Source organism: Rattus norvegicus, chromosome 2 (genome assembly GCF_036323735.1).
Source record: "Rattus norvegicus strain BN/NHsdMcwi chromosome 2, GRCr8, whole genome shotgun sequence".
NCBI classification, from domain to species: domain Eukaryota; kingdom Metazoa; phylum Chordata; class Mammalia; order Rodentia; family Muridae; genus Rattus; species Rattus norvegicus.
In genome coordinates, this window is record NC_086020.1 from 44,756,441 (window position 1) to 44,783,878 (window position 27,438).

The 27,438-nt window shown below is 35.8% G+C and overlaps 1 protein-coding gene across 12 annotated transcripts in view; it reads right to left on the bottom strand.

Moving 5' to 3' along the window:
- Positions 1 to 420: 420 nt before the first annotated feature.
- Positions 421 to 27,438, bottom strand: part of Gpbp1 (GC-rich promoter binding protein 1) — a 67,421-nt gene continuing 40,403 nt past the window's right edge. For 6 of the 12 annotated variants that reach the window (NM_001106410.2, XM_017590709.2, XM_017590708.2 and 3 more), the window contains 8 exons: positions 26,108 to 26,174; positions 25,074 to 25,133; positions 18,063 to 18,247; positions 16,824 to 16,964; positions 15,701 to 15,868; positions 14,111 to 14,298; positions 10,955 to 11,057; positions 421 to 1,403 (listed from right to left, as the gene is read on the bottom strand). In NM_001106410.2, coding sequence (NP_001099880.1) covers positions 1,245 to 1,403; positions 10,955 to 11,057; positions 14,111 to 14,298; positions 15,701 to 15,868; positions 16,824 to 16,964; positions 18,063 to 18,247; positions 25,074 to 25,133; positions 26,108 to 26,174 — 1,071 coding nt within the window. In that variant the 3' untranslated portion in view covers positions 421 to 1,244. Of the gene's footprint in view, positions 1,404 to 10,954; positions 11,058 to 14,110; positions 14,299 to 15,700; positions 15,869 to 16,823; positions 16,965 to 18,062; positions 20,890 to 25,073; positions 25,134 to 26,107; positions 26,175 to 27,438 lie in introns of those variants that run through there. The other 6 variants (NM_001408813.1, XM_017590710.2, XM_063281510.1 and 3 more) reach the window with 2 other exon arrangements.

Sequence of the window (27,438 nt, forward strand, 5' to 3'; positions counted from 1 at the left end):
TCTTAGAAAAAGACCAGTCTGGCATAAAACTCCAAAACCATCTGGCCTATGACTACTGTCTTTATAATAATACTACACTGCATCCCTTATCAGGTACCTCACAACTACTTGCAATTCCAGCTCCAGGGGACCTTGCCTCCTCATATGCAGAATATACTGATATGAGATTGGGATAGAGGAATAAAAGCACCTGAGAGTAAACCAAGCTTGAAAATCAGTTACAAACATATAGCTCTAACATACTATCTAAACAAAAAGATTCTAATTTGATGTGCAAATGAAAATAGTCAACTTTCTCCAAATATCTTTGTGAAACTGATAAAATGTAAGCTTTTTCTAAGCTCAAAGGAATTGCATTTTAACAAAGAAATAAAGCATGTATAGAGACCAGTATCTTGAACACTCCAAAGAACAACAATATTCTGAAAATCCAGTTTATTTTCCATGTTGTGGACAGATCCAGTCAGTGATCAGGTTTTCTGCATGTGTAATAATTTATCAAAATAAGTTTTCCCACAACTTTTCCAATCACCTCTGAAAATCCTGATCTGACAGTATACCAAATAAAGCTCTGGACAAGCACCTCCTAAAGCTTGGAAGAACGCCCGGCACGTCTCCTCTCTCGCACTCACTGCACTACGAAAGACTAAAGAGAAATTTGTTCTGAAAGGTGACTTGCTTAGTACAAGAGTTGAGTTCAAGAAGTTAATGTTTTAGTGCACTTTGCTCCAGTTTTAGCCAACATGCTACATTTTCCTTTTTGCTGTTGCTTTGTTTTAGGGGGAAGTGGGGTGAGGAGGTGCACAAAGTAGAGTTGAAGATTTCCACTGTTGGAAAAAGAGAGGACTCTGCAAGCAAAACTGGAAGCTGCCTTGTACCTTAAGACCTGAACATTTTAAGACAGAAGCTTTGCAAAACATTACACAATTTTTTATTATTAAATGAGAAAATCTCATTTGTTACATCGTCACATTGCTAGTCAAGAGAAATGCTGCAGTGATGAAGAAAGTCAATGTTGGATCAACCAAAGTCCTCATTTCTACAACATTCATTTACAAAGAAATAATGTTCAACACAGCCCAACACAACATTCTTGGTTTTCTTCATATTGAAGTCCCCCAAAAAAATCATCTTCTAATGGGGTAGGTTCACTACATAAATTATAGTTCTTCATTTTTACAATTCACCCCAAACTGCATGAGAGATGTATCACACTAAAATTTCTAAAGCTGTGAGGAAATCCTTCACACATCGTCATCATCTGATGTGTCACTGCTACTTGTCTCTGTGTCATCATTCTCAATTGTGGGTTTGAAAGTGCTGTTTTTCCAGGGTCCAAACTTGAAGTCACAGATCAGGCCGTTTTTCAAAATACCATTTTTTCTCAGACCATTCTTCTGTAACTAAAATGTCAAAAACAAGCAAATTAATTTTATCCCCAAAATTACTACATTAATAAACATAATCATGATCATAATAAAGTTTTCATTGTATCTTATCCTGAAAATTCCAGAAGTACATCAAACCCCCATAATGAAATATTTCAATAGTAACAATTGACCAATGTATTCTAAAAAATATCTCTAACAAAATTAATCTAGTCTTAGTTGAGCATGATAGCCTAAATCTGCTAGCACTTTATAAAAGACATGGAGATCTTAAATTCAAGGTAAACTCTAGCTACATAGAATTCCAGGCCAGTAAGGCAACATAGCAAGACCTTGTTACAAAATGGAAATTAAGCCGGTAGGATTTGCTGAAGGAGGCAGAGGGAGGAAGATCACAAAATGGAAATTAAAATCCATTATTTGAGTAAAACAAACATTAATGACCTACCAAACAAACAGCTACTATAAAACACTAAGAACAGAGGTATTGGAAATACAAAGAGTAGGTGTGACTCAAAACTGTTACACTAAAGCTGTAAACCTTTCCAAACTGTTGTTGTTTCCATAAACACTGTCAGGTGCTATAAACCAGCCACCATTAAGCTGATCTCTTCATTTTCATGACCTAAACTAACAAACCCAGCAGCTGGTTTTTTCGGCTTTATAGAATAAGTAACACTAAGTGTTCATACAAAGTGTGAGTCGTGTGAGTCCTATGACTAACCAAGCAAATTCAGACCTAAGAAAAAAGTCTTAATACCCAAACTGTGGGGGGAAAACTGAACATGATGATAGTGGTGGTGGTGATGATGATGATGATGATACACCGAGTCAAATATCATCTCTCAAAAAAGGAAAAAGACACCCTAAATTAAAAGTAACATAAAACTATAAAACTAATGACAACACATATTAACTCAGAAATTATGAATTTCTCTCATGAAAGACATTAGGCTAGTTTTCATATACACAGTTTCTAGAGATAAAATTCAGCTACACACATATAGGCACTGTCTATATGTTTTATGGATGAGAAAGTTAATTGTAAGAATTTCTATTCAAATCCAAAGAGCTATAGTCAGTCAGTCAGTCTCTCTCTCTCTCTCTCTCTCTCTCTCTCTCTCTCTCTCTCTCTCTCACACGCACACGCACACGCACACACACACGCACACTCGGTGGGGGGAATACAGGGAGGGAAGTGCTTGAAGGGAAAGTTTCCCTTCCCGTTTGATTCTCTTTTTCTTTCATAGCATTTTCTATCTTGATTTAATTTTGTCACTCGCCTCCCACCACTGAACACATCCATTTCTAATGTTCCTAGCCACCATGACACTTATGTCTGGTCCCTCTCTGAAAAAAATGTTTCTTCTCTATACATCAAAGTTCTATTTTTACTTCACACAATTTATGAGTCAGTATTATCTTATCTGTCACAAGCCAAAAAATCATCCATGGGGGCTGGAGAGATGGCTCAGCGGTTAAGAGCACTGACTGTTCTTCCAGAGGTCCTGAGTTCAAATCCCAGCAACCACATGGTGGCTCACAACCATCTGTAATGAGATCTGATGCCCTCTGCTGGTGTGTCAGAAGACAGCTACAGTGTGTGCTCACATATATACAATAAATAATCTTTTAAAAAAGTTGTCTTCAGGGGTTAGGGATTTAGCTCAGTGGTAGAGCGCTTGCCTAGCAAGCGCAAGGCCCTGGGTTCGGTCCCCAGCTCCGAAAAAAAGAAAAAAAAAAAGAAGTTGTCTTCAGAATTCTCTAGTCTGCTGTAAGTGAAAATAGAGTTTGGGAGATCTGTGAAGGCTGGCTTGCATTTGTTTCCACGGAGAAAAATTAAGTACATTAAACAAATAAGTCTTTTTAAAAAAATCATCTGTAAAGAACTCCAATGAAAACAAAATCTGAGTATGCTGGTACACACCTGTGTACAGGTGTGTGTATATATGTCAATGCATGGGGCAGGTGTGCATATCAAGTATCCTCCTCAATTCTTCCACATTCATTCCTTCATGGAACATGAGGCCTATAAAAACTACAAGTTCTGCCTGTAACATGCAGTGGCAAGGAAATGAAGATTGTGAACTTAAGGCCAACCTGAACTACCAAGTCAGACCTATAGCTGAATGGGCTATATCCAGATATTATCAACCACATAAATTAATCAATTAATCCATCATCTATCCACCCATTCATTCATAAACACTCAGCTTGCCAACAAATCTATCTTTTTTGTTACTGGCTCACATGTGTGCTCAAGGGTGTGCCTATATTTCAATGGATGTGGTGGGTGGAGGATGATGCCAGGCACCTTCCTCAATTCCTCTCTTTTTTAAAAGGGCCTTTCTTGGTATGTACACCCTGAAAGAAATTAGCCAAAAAGTACAAAATACATGATATAACCCACAGACTGAAAGAAGTTTAACAAGAAGGAAGGCCCAAGTGAGGATGCTTCAATCACACTCAGAAGGGGGAACAAAATAATCACAAAAGGCAGAGGGAGGGAGAGATGTGGGTGGGAGAGGGGAGAGGAAGGGGAAAGAGAGGACAGGATAAGGTATGGGGGAGACAGAAAAGATGCCCAGAAGGCCAGGAGAATGAATTAAATGTGGATGACCTTATCCAAAATGCCCAACAGTGGGGAGAATGGAACCTGAAGAGAACACCTCCAGAAGAAAGACAGGGCCCCTAAGTTTGAGGGATGGGATCACCAACTCAACTTCAAAATTTCTGACCCAGAATTGTCCCTGTCTAAAAGAAATGCAGGTACTAAAAATGGAGCAGAGAATAAAGAAAAGGCCATCCAGTGACCAGGCTAACTTGAGAACCCATTGCATGCCCAGGCACCAAATCCTGACACTATTACGATGCCGTGTTGTGCCTTCAGGAGGGTATCGTGGCTGTCCTCTGAGAGGCTCTACTGCCAGCTGACTCAAACAGATGCAAGAGACTTACAGTCAACCACTGGACTGAGGTTGGGGACACCTATGGAAGAGTTAGAGGAAGGATTAAGGAGCTGAAAGGGATGGCAACCCCGTAGGAAAATCAATAGTGTCAATTAACCTGAACTCCTGGGAGCTCCCAGAGACTAAGCCATCAACCAAACAGCAAAAACGGGCTGACCCCGCCTTCCCCACCCCCATACACATATGTAGGAGAGGACTGCCTTGTCAGGCCTCAGTGAAAAAGGATGTGCTTAATTCTGTAGAGACTTGATGCCCCCAGGGAATGGGGACAGGGGGACCCTCTTAGAGGCAAAGGAGAGGGGGTAGTGGTGAAGAGCTCTGGAGAGTAAACTAAGAGGGGGAGCAACATTTGGAATGTAAATAAATAAAATGAGGGGGGGTGTCTGAACCTGGAGTTCTGCCTCACTCTCCAGCACTGAGATAAAAGAACGCACTGCTATGTCTGGCTTTTTTCTTATGGAGGTGGTAGAAATTAGCTCTTCATGTTTGCACAGCAATCACTTTACATCCCCTCAGTTCCAAATCTTATCGTTTTATTCCTTCTATTTTCTATAAGCTTGTGCATCCTCCAGAGACATCTAACAACATTTTAAAGCCTTTTATTAAAATCAACTCCTTTTTCCTTCTATACTCCTACTTATAAATATTATTACATTTCGGTATTTCAAAATCCTGATGCTTGTAATTCAGGTAATTTTATTCTCAAACACCACCTTACCTTACCCCTAACATTTCTCTAGTGTAATCTATAATTGCTGCAACATATTCCCAACTTAACAATTTGATTCTACGCTCAGGATCTATACTTACAATGTATACTTTTTAAGTCCACCTCCTATCTTAACGAAATCTTTAGTGAACCTAATAATGAACCTGTAATGAGCACAACCCAACTCCTGATTTGACATCCAAGTCCTTCCTATTCTGATTAAGGGTTAAGTAAAGCAAGTAAGCCAACCAAACTTGGGTTCAAATTCTACTTGTTCTACTCATAAACTCAGAAGCTATAGTTTTCTCATCTATCCAGCAGTGCTAATAATAGTATCTACATCCTAACAACTTAAGGAAGCATTTTAAGGAAGCACTTGGCATGGTACCTAGTGGGAATTATGAGCAAGTTAACAGCACGCTGTGTTGTCACACTGTATGTCACTGGTCTCGAATTCATAGTATGCAAAAATAGTATTTTTGTGACAGTTAGGTATTTTATTATCAAAAAGGTTTAGCTACCTGCCTCAGCTGTCACACGGTTTTAAAGTCAATTACCTTGATAATATACTATCCTCAGAATACTATTCATAGCAAGGGTACTCAGTACATTTTTTTTAAAGATTTATTTTATATATGAGAGTACACTATCACTCTCTCTGTTTTCAGACACACCAGAAGAGGGCATCAGAACCCATTACAGATGGTTGTGAGCCACCATGTGGTTGCTATGAATTGAACTTGGAACCTCTTGAGAAGCAGTTAATGCTCTTAACCACTGAGCAAGCCATCTCTCCAACCCTACTCAGTACATTTTAAATGATGCTTTTCTTTAAACTCAAAATAAATTGTCCAAGCTGGAAAGTAGCTTAGTTGTTGAGCACTAGCTTAGTAGCATGCACTGTAGAAAGAAGCTCACTCCTAAGGACAGAAACTAGATGGGTAAGTGAATGCCAGGGGCCTGAACTGGGTATAAAGACAAATAAAAAAAACTCTAAATGGTGATGAAACTGTTCTTCTTGAGTACTATCAATTCATACAACAGGGCAAAAACACTCAACCATCTGAAGTGAAATTCTGTATGTAAAATATGTACATGCTCAACAAAAAGAACTAGAAAAGAATAAAATTATGTTTGTAGAAGACAGTGTTAACAGACAATCCAAAAACCAACATCCTCCCCATCAAGAAATACTCTGAATTTAATATAACAAGGTTATAGTATATAAAAATCAACATGGAAAAGTCAGCTGTTTCTAACAGTGATAACTCAGTGAAAACTGTTTAGAAAACAATTCCATTTATATAATGATTAAAGTTCACAAGGAGGTTTAAAGACTGATATACTCTAAACCCACACCAAAACATCTATCCTATGCTCATAGTTTGGAAGATTTAATTGTGGTAGGATATAAACATTACCCCAAATGTTTACAGATCCAATGCAATCCCATTTGAATCAACAGTGGCATTTGTTAAAGGGCAAAAGGAAAGGGAAATCCAACCTTCTAGTAGAATAGGGAAGGGCAGACAAAAGAAGGTAAGGGTTGCGTAGGGATCAAATTCACTATATACATGTATAAAATTAAACAATGAAACCACTAGTTATGTAATTTACATACATTAATATAAAAGGTTTTTAAGATAGATATAGAGAAGTCAGAGACAATGGTGGCATGCACTTTTAATGCCAGCACTTGGAGGAAGAGGCAGAGGCAAATGGATATCTGAGTTTTAGATCAGTCTGGAGACTCTACAGATCAAGCAGGGATCTAACAGAGAAACCCTGTCTTGGGAGGGGAAGAAATGATATATAAAGAGAAAAGAAAATTCCCTATAAAATTTTCATGGAAGATAATCTTTTAAACAATCTTTTAAAGCAAAGTTAAAAGACCATACCTTCTTGACTCTCAAAACTCACCACAAAAATAGTTATAAAAACAATTAGACAGAACTTACAGATGTGGGGCATTTGCCTAGCCAGCACTGCCTAGTGATCCTCAGCACTGCATGAACTAGGCATGGTACACAGAATAAGCCTGCTATCTCAGCACATCAAGAAACCTAACTAAATTTGAGGTCATTCTCCCTAACTACAGGAGTTACAGGGCAACCAGTGCTAAAGACTGTCTTAAAAAGAAAATGACTCAACCCGACATGGACCAAACAAATAGCCCAGGAAGAAACCTATGTGTATATATACTTAGCTTGGGTACCTGTTACCTATCTATTTACTTTAAAATGTTTATAGCACTTGGTAGAGGGAGGGGCATCAGACAACCTTAAAGAGCTAGTTTGGTTTCTCTGTCCATTAAAGGGTCAGACTTAAGTTACCAGACTTGATGGCAACTGTACCTATCTGATGAGCCTTCTATCTCACTAGGCCTGCCCAGACCAGAAGTTAGGGACAGACAGTCTTCAATAAACAGTACTAGAGAAAGGATACTTATGACTGTTACATCTTTGTTTAAGTAGATTAAACATCATCCAGGAGATATAGTTCTGGACTGTTAATGAAAATGTTTCCAGAGAGGAATAACTAAATATTGGTGGTACCATTCCATGAACTGAGAGTGAATGAATAAAGGGGAAAAGGAGAAAGCCAGCTGAATACCTGCATTCTCCTTCCTCCCTTTCCTCGTCATTACCACAATCAAATTACTCATGCCACCATGCCTAACCACCCAAAACTGGGCCAAAATCACCTTCCATCCCTAAGTTGCTTCGGTTAGCACTGGGTCATATTAACACACAAAAAGTAACTTAATCCCTAATGAGGTTGGACCTTTACTGTATACTATTATTAACAGAAAACCTAAACACGGAGATCTAAAACTTGAAAGATACAGATGAAAAACTTCAGAATTTTCATCACAAGTACAAGCACCTAAAGTCTTTTTTTTTTTCCTCCCAGAGCTGGGGACCGAACCCAGGGCCTTTCGCTTCCTAGGCAAGCACTCTACCACTGAGCTAAATCCCCAACCCCTTAAAGTCTTTAAAAAAAAAAAAAAAAAAGATAAATCAGGCAAATCAAAATGTTTTCGTAACCTGAGCTACAATCAAAAGCTAGGTTGTGTTTGACCAGCAAGCACAAAGCTCCAGTCTTGATCCTGCCACCATCACCCGTCCCTCCAATCAGGATAAAAAGGCAACCCACAGAATGGGAAAAAATATTTGCAAATCAAGTATGTAATAGAAGTTAAATGTTTACAGCATATAACAAACTTTTACAACTCAATGACAAAAAATCTGATTTTAAAAACTGGCAATGGGGCTGGAGAGATGACTCAAATGGTTAAAAGTACTGGCTGCTCTTCCAGAAGACAGAGGTTCTAATTTACCCACATGGTGGCTCATAAACATAGGTAACTCCATCTCTCCATCTCTGAAGGATTCCATGCCTCTGCTGACCTCTATAGGCACCAACTGCAAGCACGCGCGCGCGCACACACACACACACACACACACACACACACACACACACACACACACACCACACACACACACACACAGATAGAAGGGAATGGAGGATGTTTCAGTGATATGACATAGGCTGGATTTATTATATATGATCTCCAGCATGGAGTGGATGGAAGAGTGAGCTTTTAAAAAAAAAAAAAAACATTTGAACAGAAATTTACGCAAAGAAGTTACACAAATGGATTAATAAGCTCATGAAAGATGATCAAATTACACTGTGGTGAATTGAATGAGTTCCCAGACTCATAAATTTTAAAGTCCCCAGCTGAGTTTGAAGATTAACAAGTATAGCACTGTTGGAGTACATGTGCCACTGGGAGTGGGTTTTGAGATTTCGTTCTCTGCCCCTCTTCCCTCCTCTTCCCCTCCCCATCTTCTATTTTAGTCTAAGACTGTAAGCTCTGAGTTACTGCTCCAGTACAACCATGCCTACCTGCCACCATGTCCCTTACCATCCTCATCATGAACCCTAAACCCCTGAAAGGATGAGTTCCAAATAAACTCTCCCTTCCGTGAAGTGTAGTTGGTCATAGTTGTTATCACACCAACAGAAAAATAACTAAGACACTAGTCATTAGAGAAACATTCACCAAAACTACTGAGTTACCAACTTATACTGTAAGAGAAGACACAAAGAAAGTTTCTCTACAATGACCTAATGATGAAGCGAAACTAGAATTCTTGTGCTATTAGCAGGAAGTGTAAAATGGTATATATTCCACAGGGAAACAGCATAATGATCTCTCAGCTTTCTTAAATTGTATTTCTAAAAGATTTATTTTGTTTAATGTGCACGTGTGAGTACTTACATGTACATTTGTGCACTATGACATGCCTAGTCCCCAGAAAAGGCAATGTGATCCCATTACTGGAGTTACATGCCTATAGGCCATGTCAGATACCCACCCAAAGTGAGTACTTGGAAGTGAACATGGGTCCTCTGCAAGAAGCTCTTAACACTGAACCATCTCTCCAGCCCCTAAATCTATTGACCATAAAATGTACATGTGATGACAGAGGACATGTTTTGTCCTACCCAGTAGGTCCTAGGGATCCAACTCAGGCTGTCAGGCTTTGTGGCAAGTACCTTTATTTACTTAGCCATCCCGTAACTCCTAGACCTTTACTTTTTTAAACTGTGTCTCTCAGTCTGTGTGTCATACATGTATACAACACATTTGTTAATTCACTTGTGATCAGTTATATCCTTCCATCATGTGATTTTTCTTTAATTTATTTATTCTTATGTGGTGCTTTGTCTGCATGTGTATTTGTGTGGGGAAATCAGAACTATAATTATAGGCAGTTGTGAGCTGTCTTGTAGGTGCTGGGAACTGAGCTCAGTTCCTCTGGAAGAACAGCCAATGTTCTTAACTACTGAGTCGTCTCTCCAGCACACCACCATGTAGATTTTGAGTATCCAAAGGCAAGTTGTCAGGTTTGGTGGTAAATCCCTTCACCTACTATCATAACCTGGGCCCAACTTTCTTGTTGGGAAATTGTAGAGATGGCTAGTAGTGATAGTTGTCCAACAGCGAAAATACATTTAAGCGACAGAGAGACAGACATACAGATAGACAGGAGGGAGAGACAGAGAGAATGAGAATATGTGTGTTTGGTTGCAGGAGTGAGTATGGGGGGGGTGGTAAGGGAGGGGAGGCTGGTAAACTAGTAAATTTTATGTGGGTTTTTTTTTATACAATTTGGAAGTACAATGAGAATAAAGTCCACACTCAAGTTATTATGGCTGCTTCATGAAAGACTCCAAAGTATTTCGGCAATGTTTCTAAAGGTCATAGTACCAACCATAATATTTCTATATAGAAATAAGTTACAGGATGGAGAGATGGCTCAGCAGTTAAGAGCACTGCCTGCTCTTCCAGAGATCCCAAGTTCAATTCCCAACATTGGCTCACAACCATCTGTAGTAGGATCCAATGCCCTCTTCTGGTGTATCTGAAGACAGCTACAATGTACTCATTTACTTTGAATAAATAAATATTTAAAAAATGAAAATCAATTATACATATATGAAAGTAATTTTTTAACCTATTATGGATTAAAAAATAACTTTTTGATGCTCTATCAAATATTTCCTACTAATTCTTTCAGAAAGAAAGATACAAAAACCAAAAGAAAGATAGTTTAAAATATTATTTTTTTTGAAAGGATCAAAGACAGAGTTAACTAAAATGTTACCCATATCAAATCAATACCAAATTAAAAGTTTAGACAACAAAAATTTGGATGCATAGTGTTTACCTGGATACTGAATACACAAAAAGTCACTGCTGCAGATTTGTCTCAAAGGGAATTCTAGCCTATGGCGTGATGGCTAGAACAAATAAAACTTAAACTTCCCCACCACTAATGTTTCCCTATAATTTGGTTGAGCTTAGATTTTCTTACCTGTTCACTAATAACTTGGAATTCTCTCATTTCATCCTCAGTTAAGGGAGCACATGTTTCATCATTTTCACTGTCTTCCTGCCAGCCCATCTCTTTTAATAATCTGAAAAGTAAAGTATGTTTAATTTACAGCTTCACCTAGGTTGGGCAATTATTACCTTTATACTATATAAAAGAAAACATGATCCACAATCTATTATATATAGTCCCCAAGATACAAAATGCCTTCAGAGTTTATTTTTTTAAAAATGAGTAATTGATCAAGTAAACCATATCTGGTAGTAAATGAACTGCCTAATTGTGTGGATCTTTAGGGACAGGGTCCTCTATGCTGGAAACTTGCAACGGGAAGAGTCAAAAATAGTAAGTGGCAAATCCTTGTAGCGAGAGTATTAATAATGCCACTTTTGCTTCTTCTTAAATATCACCACAATCTAGCATATTCTAGACTGGCTCATTAGGATTTCTACTTGAAAGACTGCAAAAGCTTGTTCTATCTTTATACTTCATTCTGCTACAGGTATGCCTTGAGTGTATGTCACCATCCTTAGTACACAACTCAATCTAAAAATGAGGCATTATGTGCAACAGTAACAGAAAAATGATTTTTCAAAGCTCTCAACTTACAGCTAAGTAGTGGATATTGGCTAACAACAGTTTTACTCTTCGTAATTTATTTTTTTACAAAATTCTTCAATTTTTAGGAAAATACTAACAGAACTAACCATTTTGACCTGGACAAGCATGCAACACATGAGACAGTAACTTTAAAGTTTCTGCTTCTTCTTCTTCTTTTTTTTTTTTTTTTTTTTTTTTTTTTGGGTTCTTTTTTTCAGAGCTGGGGACCAAACACAGGGCCTTGCGCTTCCTAGGTAAGCGCTCTATCTGCTTCTTTTAAGGCCAATTTTTATGGCAATTTTTAAACACTGCTCTTCACTCCTTAGGTATTTCTGATATTTCTATTTGCATATCTTTCAACTTGCATCTATTGAATATCGAGTTGTTATGGATTTCAGAGATTTTTTTTAATGTTTCAAGGAAGGTCTCAAAGAACTTATTATTACTTATGAGTCCTGAATAGTATCTAACATTCTATTCATATTTTAGAGAATAAGAATTACAAGTCATTTAAGTAAAATAATTTGCTTATTTCACAGCAAATGAGAAAAACATTTTAGTTTTCTGACTCCCAAATTATGATGTACCATGCTGAACTATTTCTTCAAAGCCAGTATGTTAAAGTAAACATTAATTCTTTGACCTCTATCCACTGGCTTTTCTGATACACTGTCTTGACTATAACGTAGATGACCGTCCTTAAGAGTGGCTTTTTTTTTTTTTTTTTTTGGTTCTTTTTTTCAGAGCTGGGGACCGAACCCAGGGCCTTGCGCTTCCTAGGTAAGCGCTCTACCACTGAGCTAAATCCCCAGCCCCAAGAGTGGCATTTTTACTTAACCCTAATCACTCGATATCATTTAACCCAAATCTCATAAACTAAGACTAATAAAACTTACTGCTTTTGCTATGACCACATTTTTACTTACTTTATTGTTAATAACTGACAAAACATTTGTGACACCCTGGGTTCAATCCTCAACACTAAAAGAAAATGGGGAAGGAACCAAGTATTCTTAACTCTCCAGCTGTTAAATAAACATGATTGATTACTTAAAAAAACCAAATTATCATTAGAAATTGTTGTTCATAACTGATAAATGCATTTACTCTAAGATTATATGCAATTAAGAACTGCAAAGTGAAAACTGAAGCTTCAAGAAAGAAATATCAGTTTCATTTTAAAAAAGAATCTAAAAGCTGAAGCTTTGTGAACTTAGGAAAGAATGCTCAGTGCTTAGACGCTGCCTAGCAAACATGAGGTCCTAGGTTCAATCTCCAACTCCGAACTTGCGGTTAAGAGTGACCATAATGTATCTGCCTAGTGAATAAATGCTTACAAAGTTCCAGTTGAGAATTCGATTTCCTAAATTTAAATACTAATTACACTATTTCCTGATTTTGAGACACTAAATAATCAACCTTGCATCTAGGAGACAAAAAATAGTCAATGAAAGACATACAAGGATAAAAATCATCAAAGAACTCTCAATGTATACATTTATTCATTTCTGTATGTATACACATACACAAATGTTTTCAGTAATGCACATGGACTTTTTTCCTTTTTTCCTCACATACTGTGATGATACACAGACAGTATCACTAGCATGTAACTTGCACCCACGTAGAGGTTGTTCATTATACAACTAGGTGTGCTTAGTTTTACAGATTCTACCCCGTGTTTTAAAGGATGTTATATAGGATGTGCACATTCTGCTATTAATAACTTTAGACAGCTTCTCACTTTCGGCCTCTCAACAATATCTTCATATAACTAGTTCATATACCTGTCCCTGTGCACCATTCAGTATTTTCCTTTCTCTATGAACAATCTAACTTATTTAGACAAACGGTCTATAAGATAAGCATTCCTAATATTTTTTAATGCTCACAAAATGTACAAATGTTCACGTATATGCACAACATATTCAATTCCCAGCATCCACATGGCAGCTCACAGCCATCTGTAACTCCAGTTCCAGAGTATCCAATGCCCTCCCTGACCTCTGTAGGCACTAGGCACACATGTGGTACAGACTTAAGTGCAGGCAAATGCTTAAGCACATTTAAAAAAAAAATGGTCAATTAGCCATACTACTCAGCAATTAAAAAGAACAAAATACTGATATACCTTACAAGAGAAATAAAAATAAGATTAAAACAACACAAAAAAAGCAAACATATAATTCCACTAAGTCAAATCTATAAACAGACCAGTGACTACCAAAATGAAAGTGAAATAATTAAACTACAATGCAAACAGAACTGTGAGTGCAATAAAAATCACCTGCCCGTTTAAAAATAAGTGAAACTTACTTTTTAACAAACACATTCAAAGCAAATAAACTAGAGCTAGGTGTGGTGGTGCATACCTTACTTAGATCCCAGCACTCAGGAAGCAGTGCCAGACATCTCTAAGAGCCAGAACCCAGCATCATAAAAATAAACCTATCAATCACTTAAACTTGTAATAAAACATTGAACAGAGATGATGCCAGAAGTAGAAATAAATTTTAAAAAGTAGAAATAATCACTAACCTGTGTTCTGCCTCAAGTGAACTGGAAAGAACATCAGTTTGTGGAAAAGTCGAAGAACGAATGATCTGTTGAGAAATCACCGAGGCATTGCCGTTCTCCTGTGGGATTTCATTTTCATCAAAGTTTCTGTTTATATCTCTTTCTTGGTGAGTACTATTGCTGTTATGCAAATTAAATGAGTCGTCATCCTGATTTTTAGAGAATTTAAAAAATAAACAGTGAGTTCTAGAGAACAAGTAACAGATACTGTTTAGATTCTCATAGAAATACACAAATCTAAACTATTTCATTGTCATTAAATTTCAAAGGCATTAAAATCTATATAGTGAATATATTAAGACCAAAAAGATGAAGATATAAAAGAAAAGAATATCCCTGCTGGACTCAGTCCTACATCAATCTTCCTGCTTCAGTCTACAATTCTTTTAATTCTAAGTATGTGCCACAGTGCCCAGCACAGAATTTTTTTTTTAAAGTATAGATTTGTGTCTAGGAATTGTATAAATTACATGTACATGCCTGTAATTTCAGCCTCTGACTAATAGGCTAAGGCTAAGGATCATAAAATACATGTCAATTTCCAAAAAAATTCACCAAACCAATAAAACCTGCATATTTTTGCATAAAAATTGAAAAACACAAAATGAGAAAAGTTTCTGAAAAAACAAGCTAGCCATGCGACGGTGGTGCAGCATGAGGAGAAGTGGTGGTGGAGGCAGCAGTGCAGCAGAAAGGTCTCCGAGTTCAAGAACGGCATGCTTTAGCAAGTACCAGGACAGCCCCGGCCCCTCCAAGCTAGCTGGTTTTCTTTATAGGGAGATAATTTTTTTTAAGCTTCAATTTCAAAATAGGTTTATTGTGGGCTTATTTACAACAGTGTGAATGTAAGGGCACAACTAGGGATGGTGACAAGATTGAATGAGTAGAAATCTGTTACCACCAATAGGTCTGAAGACAAAAGGGGGAAAAAACGAGAAATCAATAGGGAAGGAATCAAAGAAGTAGCCTGCTGAGGATACACACAGGAAGGGACACTAGGGATTGGGGGCTCTGATCTCACTATCTTTCTATTTCCTGCTGGGGCTCCTCAAAGCTGAATCTAATGCAAAGCAGAGCTCATTTCTAATCTTGCAAAGGAATTCAATGATTAAAACAGAATAATAAAAAAAGTCATTAAGTTTATCTAAAATTGTACAGACCTGTACCCTTAAAACATCACTGTTCCACCCATCACAAATACTTTTGCCCGAGCTGGTCTGACAATGTATGTCTGTCCAGTTTTCTAGAGGCAGAGGCAGGCTGCCTGCTGCAGTGGCAGGAGACTGGTGACTCTTGGTCAGAACTCAGGAGGCAAAGGTAAGTGGATCTCTGAGTTTGAGAAGAGCCTAGTCTACAGAATGAGTTCCAGGACAGTCAAGACTACACAGAGAAACCTGGACTATACATTATCCCCTGGAATATCCACCCAGAGAAGACCTGCTAGCATAGGCTTAGCGGGAGGAAAACCAAAGATAAAGTTTTAACTAGAGTTTGTCAAGGTCCAAATACCCACATACTGTAAACACGTTGCTGTCAAGAGTCGCTGATTACCTTCTCTGAGCCAGCATGGCTTTCATCTTCATGCTCCTCTTCTACTCTGTCCCTTTTCAATGCTTTCAAAAATTCACTTTTTTTATCACTGCGCATTCGTGTCAGTTTAGTTAAACGAGGCTGCTGATTAAGTTTGTCAACAGGCGAAGAAGAATTTGAACGATTACACTAATGGGAAATTCAGAAATGCTAATGAACATGTAATAAGGTAATCAACATCAAAATACAGTTCACTATTATCACAACTTCTCATTGTACATTCATTTATAAGGTAAAACTGATGATTCTAAAATATAGTTCAAAGTAAACTTCTAAACAATGTGTATTTGTTTGACATTAAATGGGTTAACTATGGGACAGCAATCTTTAATTCCACAGAAATAAATCATAATAAGGCTTAGTTACTTGCACTAGAGTGAATATTTAATAAAGAACAATAAACCAGTTGGAAACATTGATCCTACTTTAACAGTAGATTTTACAGATCCGAAATTCTGCAGATAAAAACATAAATTATACATGGCTTTGATATTGCAATATGGGACACAAACTCCCTAGTCTGGGTTTCAAAAATAAAACTACCTGAGCTACCACATACTCACATCTACCTTTCCTCCCACTGCTCTCTCTAAAACAATTACTACTATTTAAGTGTCCGTCACTGCCAAAACAAGACTATACAAATCCACGTCTGTGTCAAGATTACTCCTACAGTAAAACTTCCATAAGTATCAAATAAAACTACAATTATTTTAACACTTTAACAATTATTTGTAATAAATGAATATAAATGGGAGTTCCACTATTTTCTCTGTTGTCTAGAACGCTTAGGAATTTACATTTTTAATTTCTATTCCTCAAAGTATAATAATGCAAATAAAATGAGTTATCTGAACTAAATTCACTGAAGAAAAAAATGAGAGCATCTCATCCTTAATGAACTGATGTACCTACTAAATTGTTAAACCATAAGGATTTAGTAACAGGGAATCACAACCTATGTCAGAAAGCTAAGGAAAAATGGTCATTTATGAACATGAGTTTCAGACCAACCTGAGCAACACAGCAAAACCCTGTCCTTTTACTTTTAAATACATTTCTCAAGACATGTTCAGTGGCATACCTCTTTCACTGAATTTGTTGATGGGCTAATATTCTTGGCCGTTGACTTAAAAGTATTAAAGTTGCCAACACCATATGTAGATTCATGAGGAAAAGAAGTTCCAACTTTGTTTTCTTTAGTTTGGCTTTTCCATTGTGTAGGCTAAGAAAAACAGAAGAAGCAATCTTAATAAAAACAAATTTATGAAAAGAGATAATGGGAACACACTAAGCAATGACGACATATAGCTCATAAAAGTTCCACCATCTCTCCATGGTCCTTTGACCTTTGTGCCTTTTGTTTTATCTATGTAGTCCACTAGCTAGCCTAAAACTCAAATTAGGCCCCTCAGTGCTGAGATTACAGGCACAAACCACAACACAATTTTTTAAAGGAAAAAAAAAATCACCTAAATCTGGGGCAGATCAGTGGTTCAGTGTCTCTTACAGACAGCTCAAATTCAGCTCCCAGTAAGTATCAAATTCAGGTGGCTCACAATAACCAGCAACTCCACAATCACCTGTCATACCTCTGGTCTCTTCAGGCACACACCCATACACATGATTTAAAAGTAATAAAAGGAACCCAGGTGTGCAAGCACATGCACTCTAGAGGCAGAGGCTGGCCTGAAGATTCTGTACCTAATCTACAGAATCTAAGCCAGCCAGAGCTACATAGAGACCAGTTTCAAAAATAAAACCAAGTAACACTGAATATAATGATAAAGGGAACTGGGAAGATGCTCAGTGGATGAAGGTACCTGTCTCTGAACCTGAGTCCAATCCCTGGGGACTATAGGTAGAAGACTCCTAAAAGCTGTCCTCTGACCTCCACCTGTACGCTGTAGCACATGTTAACTAATCAACTACACACAAAAAAAATGTGATTTGTAAACTAAATACATCTTTTTTTTTAATCTAAATTATGGTTATTTCCAAAACTCAAAAGGACTTTCCTCTTTGTCTCACAATAAAACTCATTCAAAACTTTACAACGTAGCTCCAAATAAATAGTGTAATGCATGTAGCACGCAAATATATCCTACAACATCCAGCAGAGCAGAAAATTTAAGTTTAACTTTCTCTTAAAATACAGAGGAAGTAAAAATAAAATGTTTGTATACATGAACCTACTACAAAATACATGGAGACTACTACAAAAAAACAGCAACTGGTCAAAGTGCACAAAATAACTGAGTGTATGTGTGCCAGTTCACAAATGGCACATCTATAACAAATGTGGCTTACACATAGGACTTACTTTTGTAGGTGGAACAGCAGGTTTGGGGACTAAGCCTTTATAAACACTCGGACCAGTTCCATTCTTAACTGGTTGTGACTGGAGGTTTCCTGCTACTGGGAATCCAGATAGCTGTAAGTCTTTTGTATTACCTTTCTTAATGACCAGCATTCTTGGAGTTCTAGATTTAGGATTCGGGGGATATTCTGCATAAATAAAGCACAAAAAAGTGTTATATACAATTTCAAATTTTAGGATAAAATCACCCTAGCAAACCTCAACAGAATTTTAAAAAATAGTAATATCAGCTGGTTTGGGGTTAATCTGAGTAAATCAAATTCCAGCTTAAAGTTAAAATCTTATAAAATGTAAGAAATGGGTAATTCTTACTAATACAGATAACTACAAGTTAAAAGATATAAATGAAAAACCAGAATTAAAATTTATATAATTTTCACCTGTTTAAAAATAAAATCTGTAAACTCTCCATGCTAATAAGTCAAGGCTTACAATACGAAAGCTCTAGCTTCTGCTTATGCTAGTCTTAAAACTTTTGTCAAAATCTCTTTTTTTTAAATCCTTCTATTATACTAGTAAACTCATAATCAATAAGTGAGGACTAACAGTCCCAATATTTCTAAATGTCTATTAATCAACTAGAAGTTAAAAATAAAAAGATTATTTTCATAATACCAATTCATTAAAATATTTAACAGTCCGTCTACTTATAAAATAAGACGTCACATCATGTGAGGTCAGGGCAACCAACTCAATCTGTTTTCTAAAGCTAGTACTGGGAATAACTAGTAGATAAATATTTTTTTCTCAAGACTTGCTAAAAGTATGAAATTTTTCCCTGGAATTTAGTAAGTTTATATGTATAATCAAACAGGTATTATGCATAATTACCATTATAAAGTATATTCTACATGCCTTATAAAAATTTCTGAAAGTTATGTTTCACAATTAGAAAATTTACAATAATTAGATACAATAGTTCACTTAGACCAAAACCTCTGAAGAAAATCTAAAATAAAATTAGCTCAGAATATTAATGACACACTTTATGAATTGATAATCTAGGTGGACATTTGTGCTGATACCCTGTCCCCAAACTACCAACTTCCTATCATGGTATTAAAACTGTAAGAACTCCTTGTAAAACTTGGAAAGAGGGGTTGGGGATTTAGCTCAGTGGTAGAGCGCTTGCCTAGGAAGCGCAAGGCCCTGGGTTCGGTCCCAAGCTCCGAAAAAAAAAGAACCCAAAAAAAAAAAAAAAAAAAAAAAAGAAAAGAAAACTTGGAAAGACTCAGTTCATCTAAGACTCCAAACTCTCCAAAAGATCAAACTGACATTTCATCTACTGCCATGCTGACAGACAAATGAGAGCTTAGAAAAAAATGAGAAATCTTACCAAAAATCAAATATATATTCAATTATTAGGGAAAATATCCTATAAGTTTTGGTACCTAAAAGACCTAATAGCTTGAAAATAACTTTCAAACACATAACACAAAGAAAACTGTCAAAGTAGTTTAACTAAGTATATTATTATACAATGAAGAAAACCAAAAATAAAAATGAAGATCTGAAATATAGAATAACAAATACTAGACACTCAACTGTTTTAGCAGTTTTTAGAAAAAAGGTAATAGCATGAATAAACTATTAATAATAAACATTAAGAAAAATCCAGGCTCTTAGCTGGGTATGATTGGTGGCAGAGTTTTGGCCTGCTTATGCTAAAACTGAGACACTGCTTGATTCCTCCTACCAAGAGGTTCCTTAAGAGTGTCGTGGTGGCATTTATAGTCCTAGCACTTAAAAAAAAGGAGATAGGAGTACCAAACTTGTTTCATTTAACACAGTAATGTCAAAACAGGGGGAAGAAAATTCATGGTAGTCCATGGTTAAGATTCAGTGCTCTCAAAAGGGGAGAAAGAGGTTGGAATTATATAAGACAATATCTTAGGCTAGAATTTTAAATAACATCAAAGAATGTGAGGCATAACTGATGTTTACAAAATACAAAAGGTAATGAGTTTCAGGGAATCAGATATCAGGCTTTGAAACAGGAACATTTCAATCAGTACATCACAAACATGACTGATAAGATCTGTTCAATATGGCTAAGCAACTAAGTTCATCCTCCTTCCCTCAGATTCTTTTACATTACGCTACTGTAATGGACCAAGTAAGTAAATAAGCTATATCGAAGTAGAGGTGCCAGCAATAGGGTGATCAATAGACACTGCCAAAGGAAGATGTGAAGGGAAAAGATTCAGTTTAGAATGGGCACTGAGAAGTTTAACAGCTGAGAATGATCTAATAATCTGCCCTGTAGACTCTCAGAAGCAATGAAATGAAATGAAAATGTCAACTTTTGATGGAAGTAAAACAGAATTTTTTCAGCCGAAATTATGTAATTCATAACCTATTCTCTGTTTAAACATCAAGAAAATGGTTTGACAAAGGTTGAAAACATGAACAAATAAAATTTTTATAAATATATGTCATCACTGCATTTAAAAGCACAAACAAGATGGATGTGGTGTTGGTACATGCCTGCATACCCAAAGTTTGAGAAGTTGAGGGAATAGTCACAAGGTTCACATTGGCCTGCACTGCCTACTGAGACCCTAACTCAAAAAAGGAATGTGTGGCATATGAAAAGGAGGCAGAAAAGACAGAGTATACAGACAAGTTCGCTTTTGTTTTGTTTTAGTTTTGAGCCTCAAATTAATTCTGACTACAAATTTCACCTTTCCTAAAATTGGATTCCTTGAAGCAAGAAATACTCTGGCTGTTTCTTCAATGAGGTCCTCAGTGCAAAGAATGATGGACTGTCCTATAAAGAAGAAAGGTGAAGCCTAAGAAATCACTCTCAGAAGACTCAGTAGCAAAAAGTAAGAGATGATAAAAGTCTCAGAAGATAAGGAATTCCTTGATAAGGAGTGAAGAGAAGCAAATATTGTGTTATGTTTTATGAATTTATATTAAGTATCATGATGCAGAGAAAAATGGGATTTTGTACATGATTATTAAATCTAATACTAACTTCTAAGTCGTTCTAACCTTACTGTTCAACTTTATAGAGTTGGTCTTTCACTTATAAAAAACAGTCTTGTTTCATAAAATAAATTTTTGGTATTTAAATAATTTATACAAAATACTCACAAAAAGGGATATGCTATCTTCAGAACAGTAACTCAAAAAGGTATGCTTTTCCTAGTACTTAATGTTAACATGTAAGAGTAAAAGAAGGCCATGTGTTGGTGGCACATGCCTTTAATCCCAGCACCTGGGAGGCAGAGGCAGACATATCACTGTGAATTGGAGGTCAGACAGGAATGTTACAGAGAAACACTGCCTCAATCAATCAATCAATCAATCAATCAATATGTAAAGGCCTACTTATATCCTATAAAGCTAGTCTGAATAAACTATACAAACGCTGACCAGTTAAGAAAATTTTCTTGAGACCAGTGAGAGTTAATAACTCAGCAAGTAAGGACATCTGTCACCACACCTGACAAACTAAGTTTTAATTCCCATGGGTCTACATGTTGGAAAGACAGAAGTGTCTTCCACAAGCTGTTCTCTAAACTCTACGTGCACCACTGCCATTTTTACCCACAAACCACAAAATAAAGCATTTTTTGTTTACTATATAAATAAAAAGTGCAATTCTTTAAAGGAAGTTTTCCTAGGGTCAGAGAGCTCACTGGGCAACCATAGAGACCAAAGTTCAAACCCTTAACACCTACATCAAAGCTGATGTGACCCCATGCATGCCTATAATCCCAGCATTGTGGGTAGCAGAGACTAGAGGACCACTGGTCTTATTGGCTGCCAGCACTGCTCCAGATTCAGTGAGGTAACCTGACTCAAATAATGTGGAGAATATCAAAGCAGAAACCCCTATTCTCTTCTGGTCTCTGTGGCCAACTTTGGAACTAACCCGGGCTACATAAGAAAAATCAGAACATTGCTTCAAATAACAAACTCAGAACAGGAAGACTGAGCATTTGAAGGCAATCTTGGCTACAGACCTTGAACATTTCAATTCACTGACCAAATCTTTTTGTCTTTCAATATGGTCTTCATAGAGTTACCCACTGCACATAATCTGATTCCATCACTGTATTTATTACTGCCTTTCTGGCCTACTACCTACAAGTTTCATTTTTACCTTTTAATGATTCTGTAATTCCTTTCACTTATAGGATGTGAACAAAGCAATTGATATTGACCAAACACTTGTGTCATAATAAAAGACTTCTGAGTAAGAAAACGAAGGAGCTAGAGAGATGGCTCAGTGGTTAAGAGGACTGACTGCTTATCCAGAGGTCTTGAGTTCAAAATTCCAGCAAACACATGGTGGCTCACAACCATCTGTAATGAGATCTAACTGGTGTGTCTGAAGACAGCTACAGTATACTCATATATATAATAAATAAACCTTTTAAAAAAAAAGGAAAAGCAGTAATTTTGTGTTTTGTGATCACCTTCATCTCTCATATAAGAGAATTCACTCAAAAAATAAATTATCTATCATGTATCTAAATAACTAATAAAAGATCTGACACTAGGACCTAGACCTAGCTGATTCCAAAGGCAGTGGTCTTAACAACTATACTGATAGAGAAAATGGAAATCCAGACAGGTGTATTTTACAAAATGGTTAGTATCCCTAACTAAAAATATTATCTGAATGGTCCAATAAGAAACTTGCAATTTATTTATTTCCAAGTTGAGTCAAGGCTAGCACTGAGTTGAGGCTACTTTAGAGTCCTGTCTTAACAGAAGGGTCATTTTTAATGTATATATGCACATAACCAAGTAGAAAAGTATCATTTGAAATACATTTTCAAAAGAATTTTAAAATTTCCTATGACAATATTGACAATATATCAGATTCAAAAGAATCTATATCAACCAATGAAATTAAATTCCTATTGTGAACTTATTTTAACAGAGAAAAACAATCTGCTAAATATTATTCCTTTAAAAAAAAAAACACTGGGTTGTGCTAGGTTTGAATGTTCTTATTTAAGAAATCTGTTTGGATCTGCAGCTGTTTAATCAGTTAGGTGTACATTTAGTAAGTATCAACAGAGATGGGTGACTGTCCTCTAATAAGATCTACTGCTTTACTCATATAAAGAATGCTTCACAAGCTATGTGCAATGTCATATGCCTATAATTACAGAGTTTCAAAAATATAGGCAGAAAGATCAGCGGATGTCAAGCCCGTAAGACCCTGAATCAAGGTAAGTAGGGAAGAGTAAAGAATGGGAAAAGGGGAAAGGGGATGCGATTGAAATGTCTTTTTTAAAATCTTTCTGTGCTTCCTAGATATTAGAATTACAATTGTGTGCACCATACCCAACTAAGCAAGTTATGTTCCTGACAAAAGATTTACTTTCAAGTTGTCTACTCAGTCTTAAAACTGCTCGATTCCCTTCTTCTTACAATGTTAAATTTTTCACTCCTTTTACGTAAGACAGACAGTAGAGGAATGTTATTTCAATACTCAAACAAAATGATCCATCACCATAATACTATTTCATTTTTCAATCCGTACAGTTAGGGCTAACTATGTTCCAGTTCTCTAGTTAATGAGAAATGCATTGGGTTTTCGGTTTGCGTGTTTGTTTGTTTGTTTGTTTGTTTGTTTGTTTTGGGGGGGTTGTCGTTGTTTTAAGTGGTGGTGGTGGTGAGACTGGTTGTTAATATGCTTTAGTTCAGAATGCTAAACAAAAAGATTTTATTAATGTATGTGCCTTATACTAAAAAGTACTATACCAGTTATAAGCAAAAATCATAGACCATCATCATACTACATACAAATATAAATGCTGACCAGAAGATTCTATTAATTCAAAAATTATTCTTCCATGACTTTATATCTTAAGCACTAACTTAAGAACAATCATGGTGATATGCTATTGGCCTATAGCACTCATTAGGACTTCTGTTAAGTTCCCTCAGTAACTTACACATACACACTCAGCCTTCTTTCTCCTTGCTCCTCAACCCTCAAATAAGGCAACAAAATCATTTTAAAATTCTCAGTTACACACTGCCAAGTATCAAGAATTGCTATTTCAGTATCATGTTATTACATAGAGATTACTTAATAATCATTAACCTTTTTTTTAACCAAATATAGCTTTGATCCAGGTTTATACATACAAGCTTGGATGCAGATGTTCCCAATTAAAGCCACTAAATCCTAAGTAAAAATAAACTTAAATAAACTTAAATAAACTTTATTTTAAATAACTTAATTTCCCTCAAATTGTTTTTAAATTTGAGTATCATATTAAGAATAGCCCATTTGTGATTGACAAAGTCATAGTTTGGGAAACAATTTTCACTTTACAAGTACTAAATTTTTTTTAGTAAATTTTTGCTTACCTGGTAGTATCATTAGAAAAGTTCTACTGAAGTCTTTGCTAAAATCCTTTCATCTTCCTCAGGAACATAGCTACTCTAAATGTTGCAATAAGGAAAAGCATACTTGGGAACCCAGGGTGTTAAATGAGAAAGGAATAGAGTGTACTGTGATACAATTTAGAGTTTCATTGTATTCCTATGGGAAGCACTCAAAATTTAACCATTAACCATTCCACAATTAACCTTTTGTTTTATTACTAATGCAGACACATATCTTAGTTTACATAAACAGTTTTCCTCCCCTTTAAATATTTTTTCAACTAGTACTTAAAATCCTTAAATCAACTTAGAAACAACAGAACCAAAATCTTTATATTAATACATTTAGTCTAGTCTTCAAAACTGTCTTTTTCTTTAAATCATATCTAAGATGAAGTCAACCAAGGACAGTACCACAATATTATCTTATAGTTTATATGACAAATGCTGACATTCATGATTTTTAAAATTTACTTTACTAAAATCCAAATCATCCCTAATTTCTTAGAGTCTATTTAACACTTTAAAGGTGATTCTATATTCTTATGCAATCAGTTGTTCCCAGAAAAACTGAATAATAAGGAAACATACCTAAGAGAGGAGCTTGGGAGATTTTTTTGGTTGGGTATGTGTGTGTCTGGGCGTGTAGGCCTGGGGAGAGTGGTAGAAATACTAATTTGCAATACAGAAAAAACAATGCCATTCACATGGTTCTAACAAAAATGTCTGACCACCCCCTCCCCCACACTCAAAAGACATTAAATTAAGAGGGAGAGCAAAAGAAAACAAAGTAATTCCCCAATTTTACTCCATAAATACAATTAAGACTAGTACGGAAAGTGGCAAAGTTTAAAATAATGCCATTATTATTAGGACTAGCATGCTCTCATAAGCCACAATCCTTTTATAAAGTAGGTTGTTGGTTTTCAATTTAAATGCTACAAATGAACACGTCTACAAATTTTAAAATGGATAGCACGTTTAACGTGGTATCAAATTCGTTTATTTTCCAGAAATCTTATAAAAACTTCATTATTTTAAACTTCACTTAAATCTTTTAAAAGCTTTCTAATTTGTACTATGAGTGCAGTTTCTTCTATAAGATATTATCAAATTAAACTCAACAGTTTTAAAAGGGAGTTATTTGCCAGAAACTCATTAAGCTTTAAAAAACTAAATCAAGTAACTTCAAATATAGACTAGTCAAAAGGAAATCTATACAATTAAACAGTCTATACACAACCAATTTCATACATAAAGATTAATTTCATATTACAATATGACTAAAAGTACTTGTTTTCCAAGTTAGTCAAATTTTAAAAATAAGAAACTAAGAATTTAACTATATATTGAATTGTCTGAGATTAGGCCACTCAAAACTTCATTTAACCAGGAATCATTCTCAAAAAGATCAAATACATAATGTCACTAGCATGTGTAAATTATTTCAAATCAAGTTTATACCCCCAAAGTCTTCCCCTTTTAAAGATATTACTTCAGTAGCTTAGCACATCAAGTGCAGTTATTAAAGAGCTTTACTGTATCCTATTTGGTACTCTTTAAAAAAGAAAACCTACAAATACAATATATTCTGTCCCTCAAAAATTAAATAAAGTATTACTTACCCCATACGCCCGCAGCTAAAGATTTATTCTGATTTGGTTCTCTCTCATATTCAGGATTTAAAGATGGCTAAAAGAAAATTAAATTTTAAAATTTAACAGTATGTAAGAGTTTCACATATCAAAGATATTTTAAAACAATCAGTTATATATTTAATAATTGAGGAACATGAAATAGCTATAACTAATTCTCCATAAATTTTTGCATTCAATTTTCTCAGCTCTCCATTGCTAGTTGTAGACAAAGAAAATCTTTATCTTCCTCTAATGTCTGAGAAATATTTAGAATAAAGAGAACACAGACACAGGGGTGAGAATGTAGCATAATGGTAGAGTACTGGTCTAATACATGCCAGGCCCTTAGTTAAATATTCAACACTACCAAAAGACAAAACCACCAAAGATCCCAGATTGAATATTTAACTCAGAGCCTGGCCTATATAGCAGCTGCTATTTAGAAAGCATAGGAAACAGTAACAGTCAAGTAGTTCAAGGGAGGCTGATCAACACAGCAGTAAATGGAAAACCCCAAACAAAAGTATAATACTTTCTACACTATAAAATTATGAACAATGAGATGAAAATTATACTATTTGCCAATTCTATAAGGTGCTGTATGTCTCAATGGGCTGCTTCTGTTAAAACACCCATTCTAAACACATGGAAGGATGAGGCAAGATAATTCAGAGTGCCATCCTGAGAACACAGTAAGATTCAATGACAGTCTATGTGAGAGAGCCTGTCTCAAAGAAATAATAGAACTAAATAGGATTGTATGGGGTTGGGGATTTAGCTTGCCTAGGAAGCGCAAGGCCCTGGGTTCAGTCCCCAGCTCCGAAAAAAAAGAAAAGAAAAAAAAAAAGGATTGTATGCTAGTCAACTTTTTCTGTAACTTGCATAAATAAATCCTGTCTTAATAAAGTAACAGAAAGAAACACACACATTCCCCCAAAGCAAAGCATGAAATTCTTTTCAAGGAATGTTAGGGATTACTCAAAAGAGAAAAGCATTAATGAATACTCCAATCTTGGAAGATGTTTAAACTCTAGAATCCTAAGACTGATACTATTATTCTAGGTTGCTTTCGTATTACCTGGCAATATAGCCTTCTTTCCTTAAGAAAGATACTTATGAAAAATAGAATGAAACCAGGTACAAATACTTTTAAATATACAGAGATGAATACTTATTAGCACGGAATTAACATTACTATAAAGTCCGTAAGAATGTTTATGTATACCAGTATAACTAATTCCTTCACAGAAAACAAAACAGAATTAAGTTTATCTGTTGGCTATATATATCCTTTTAATTATACTATAGCATTAAATACA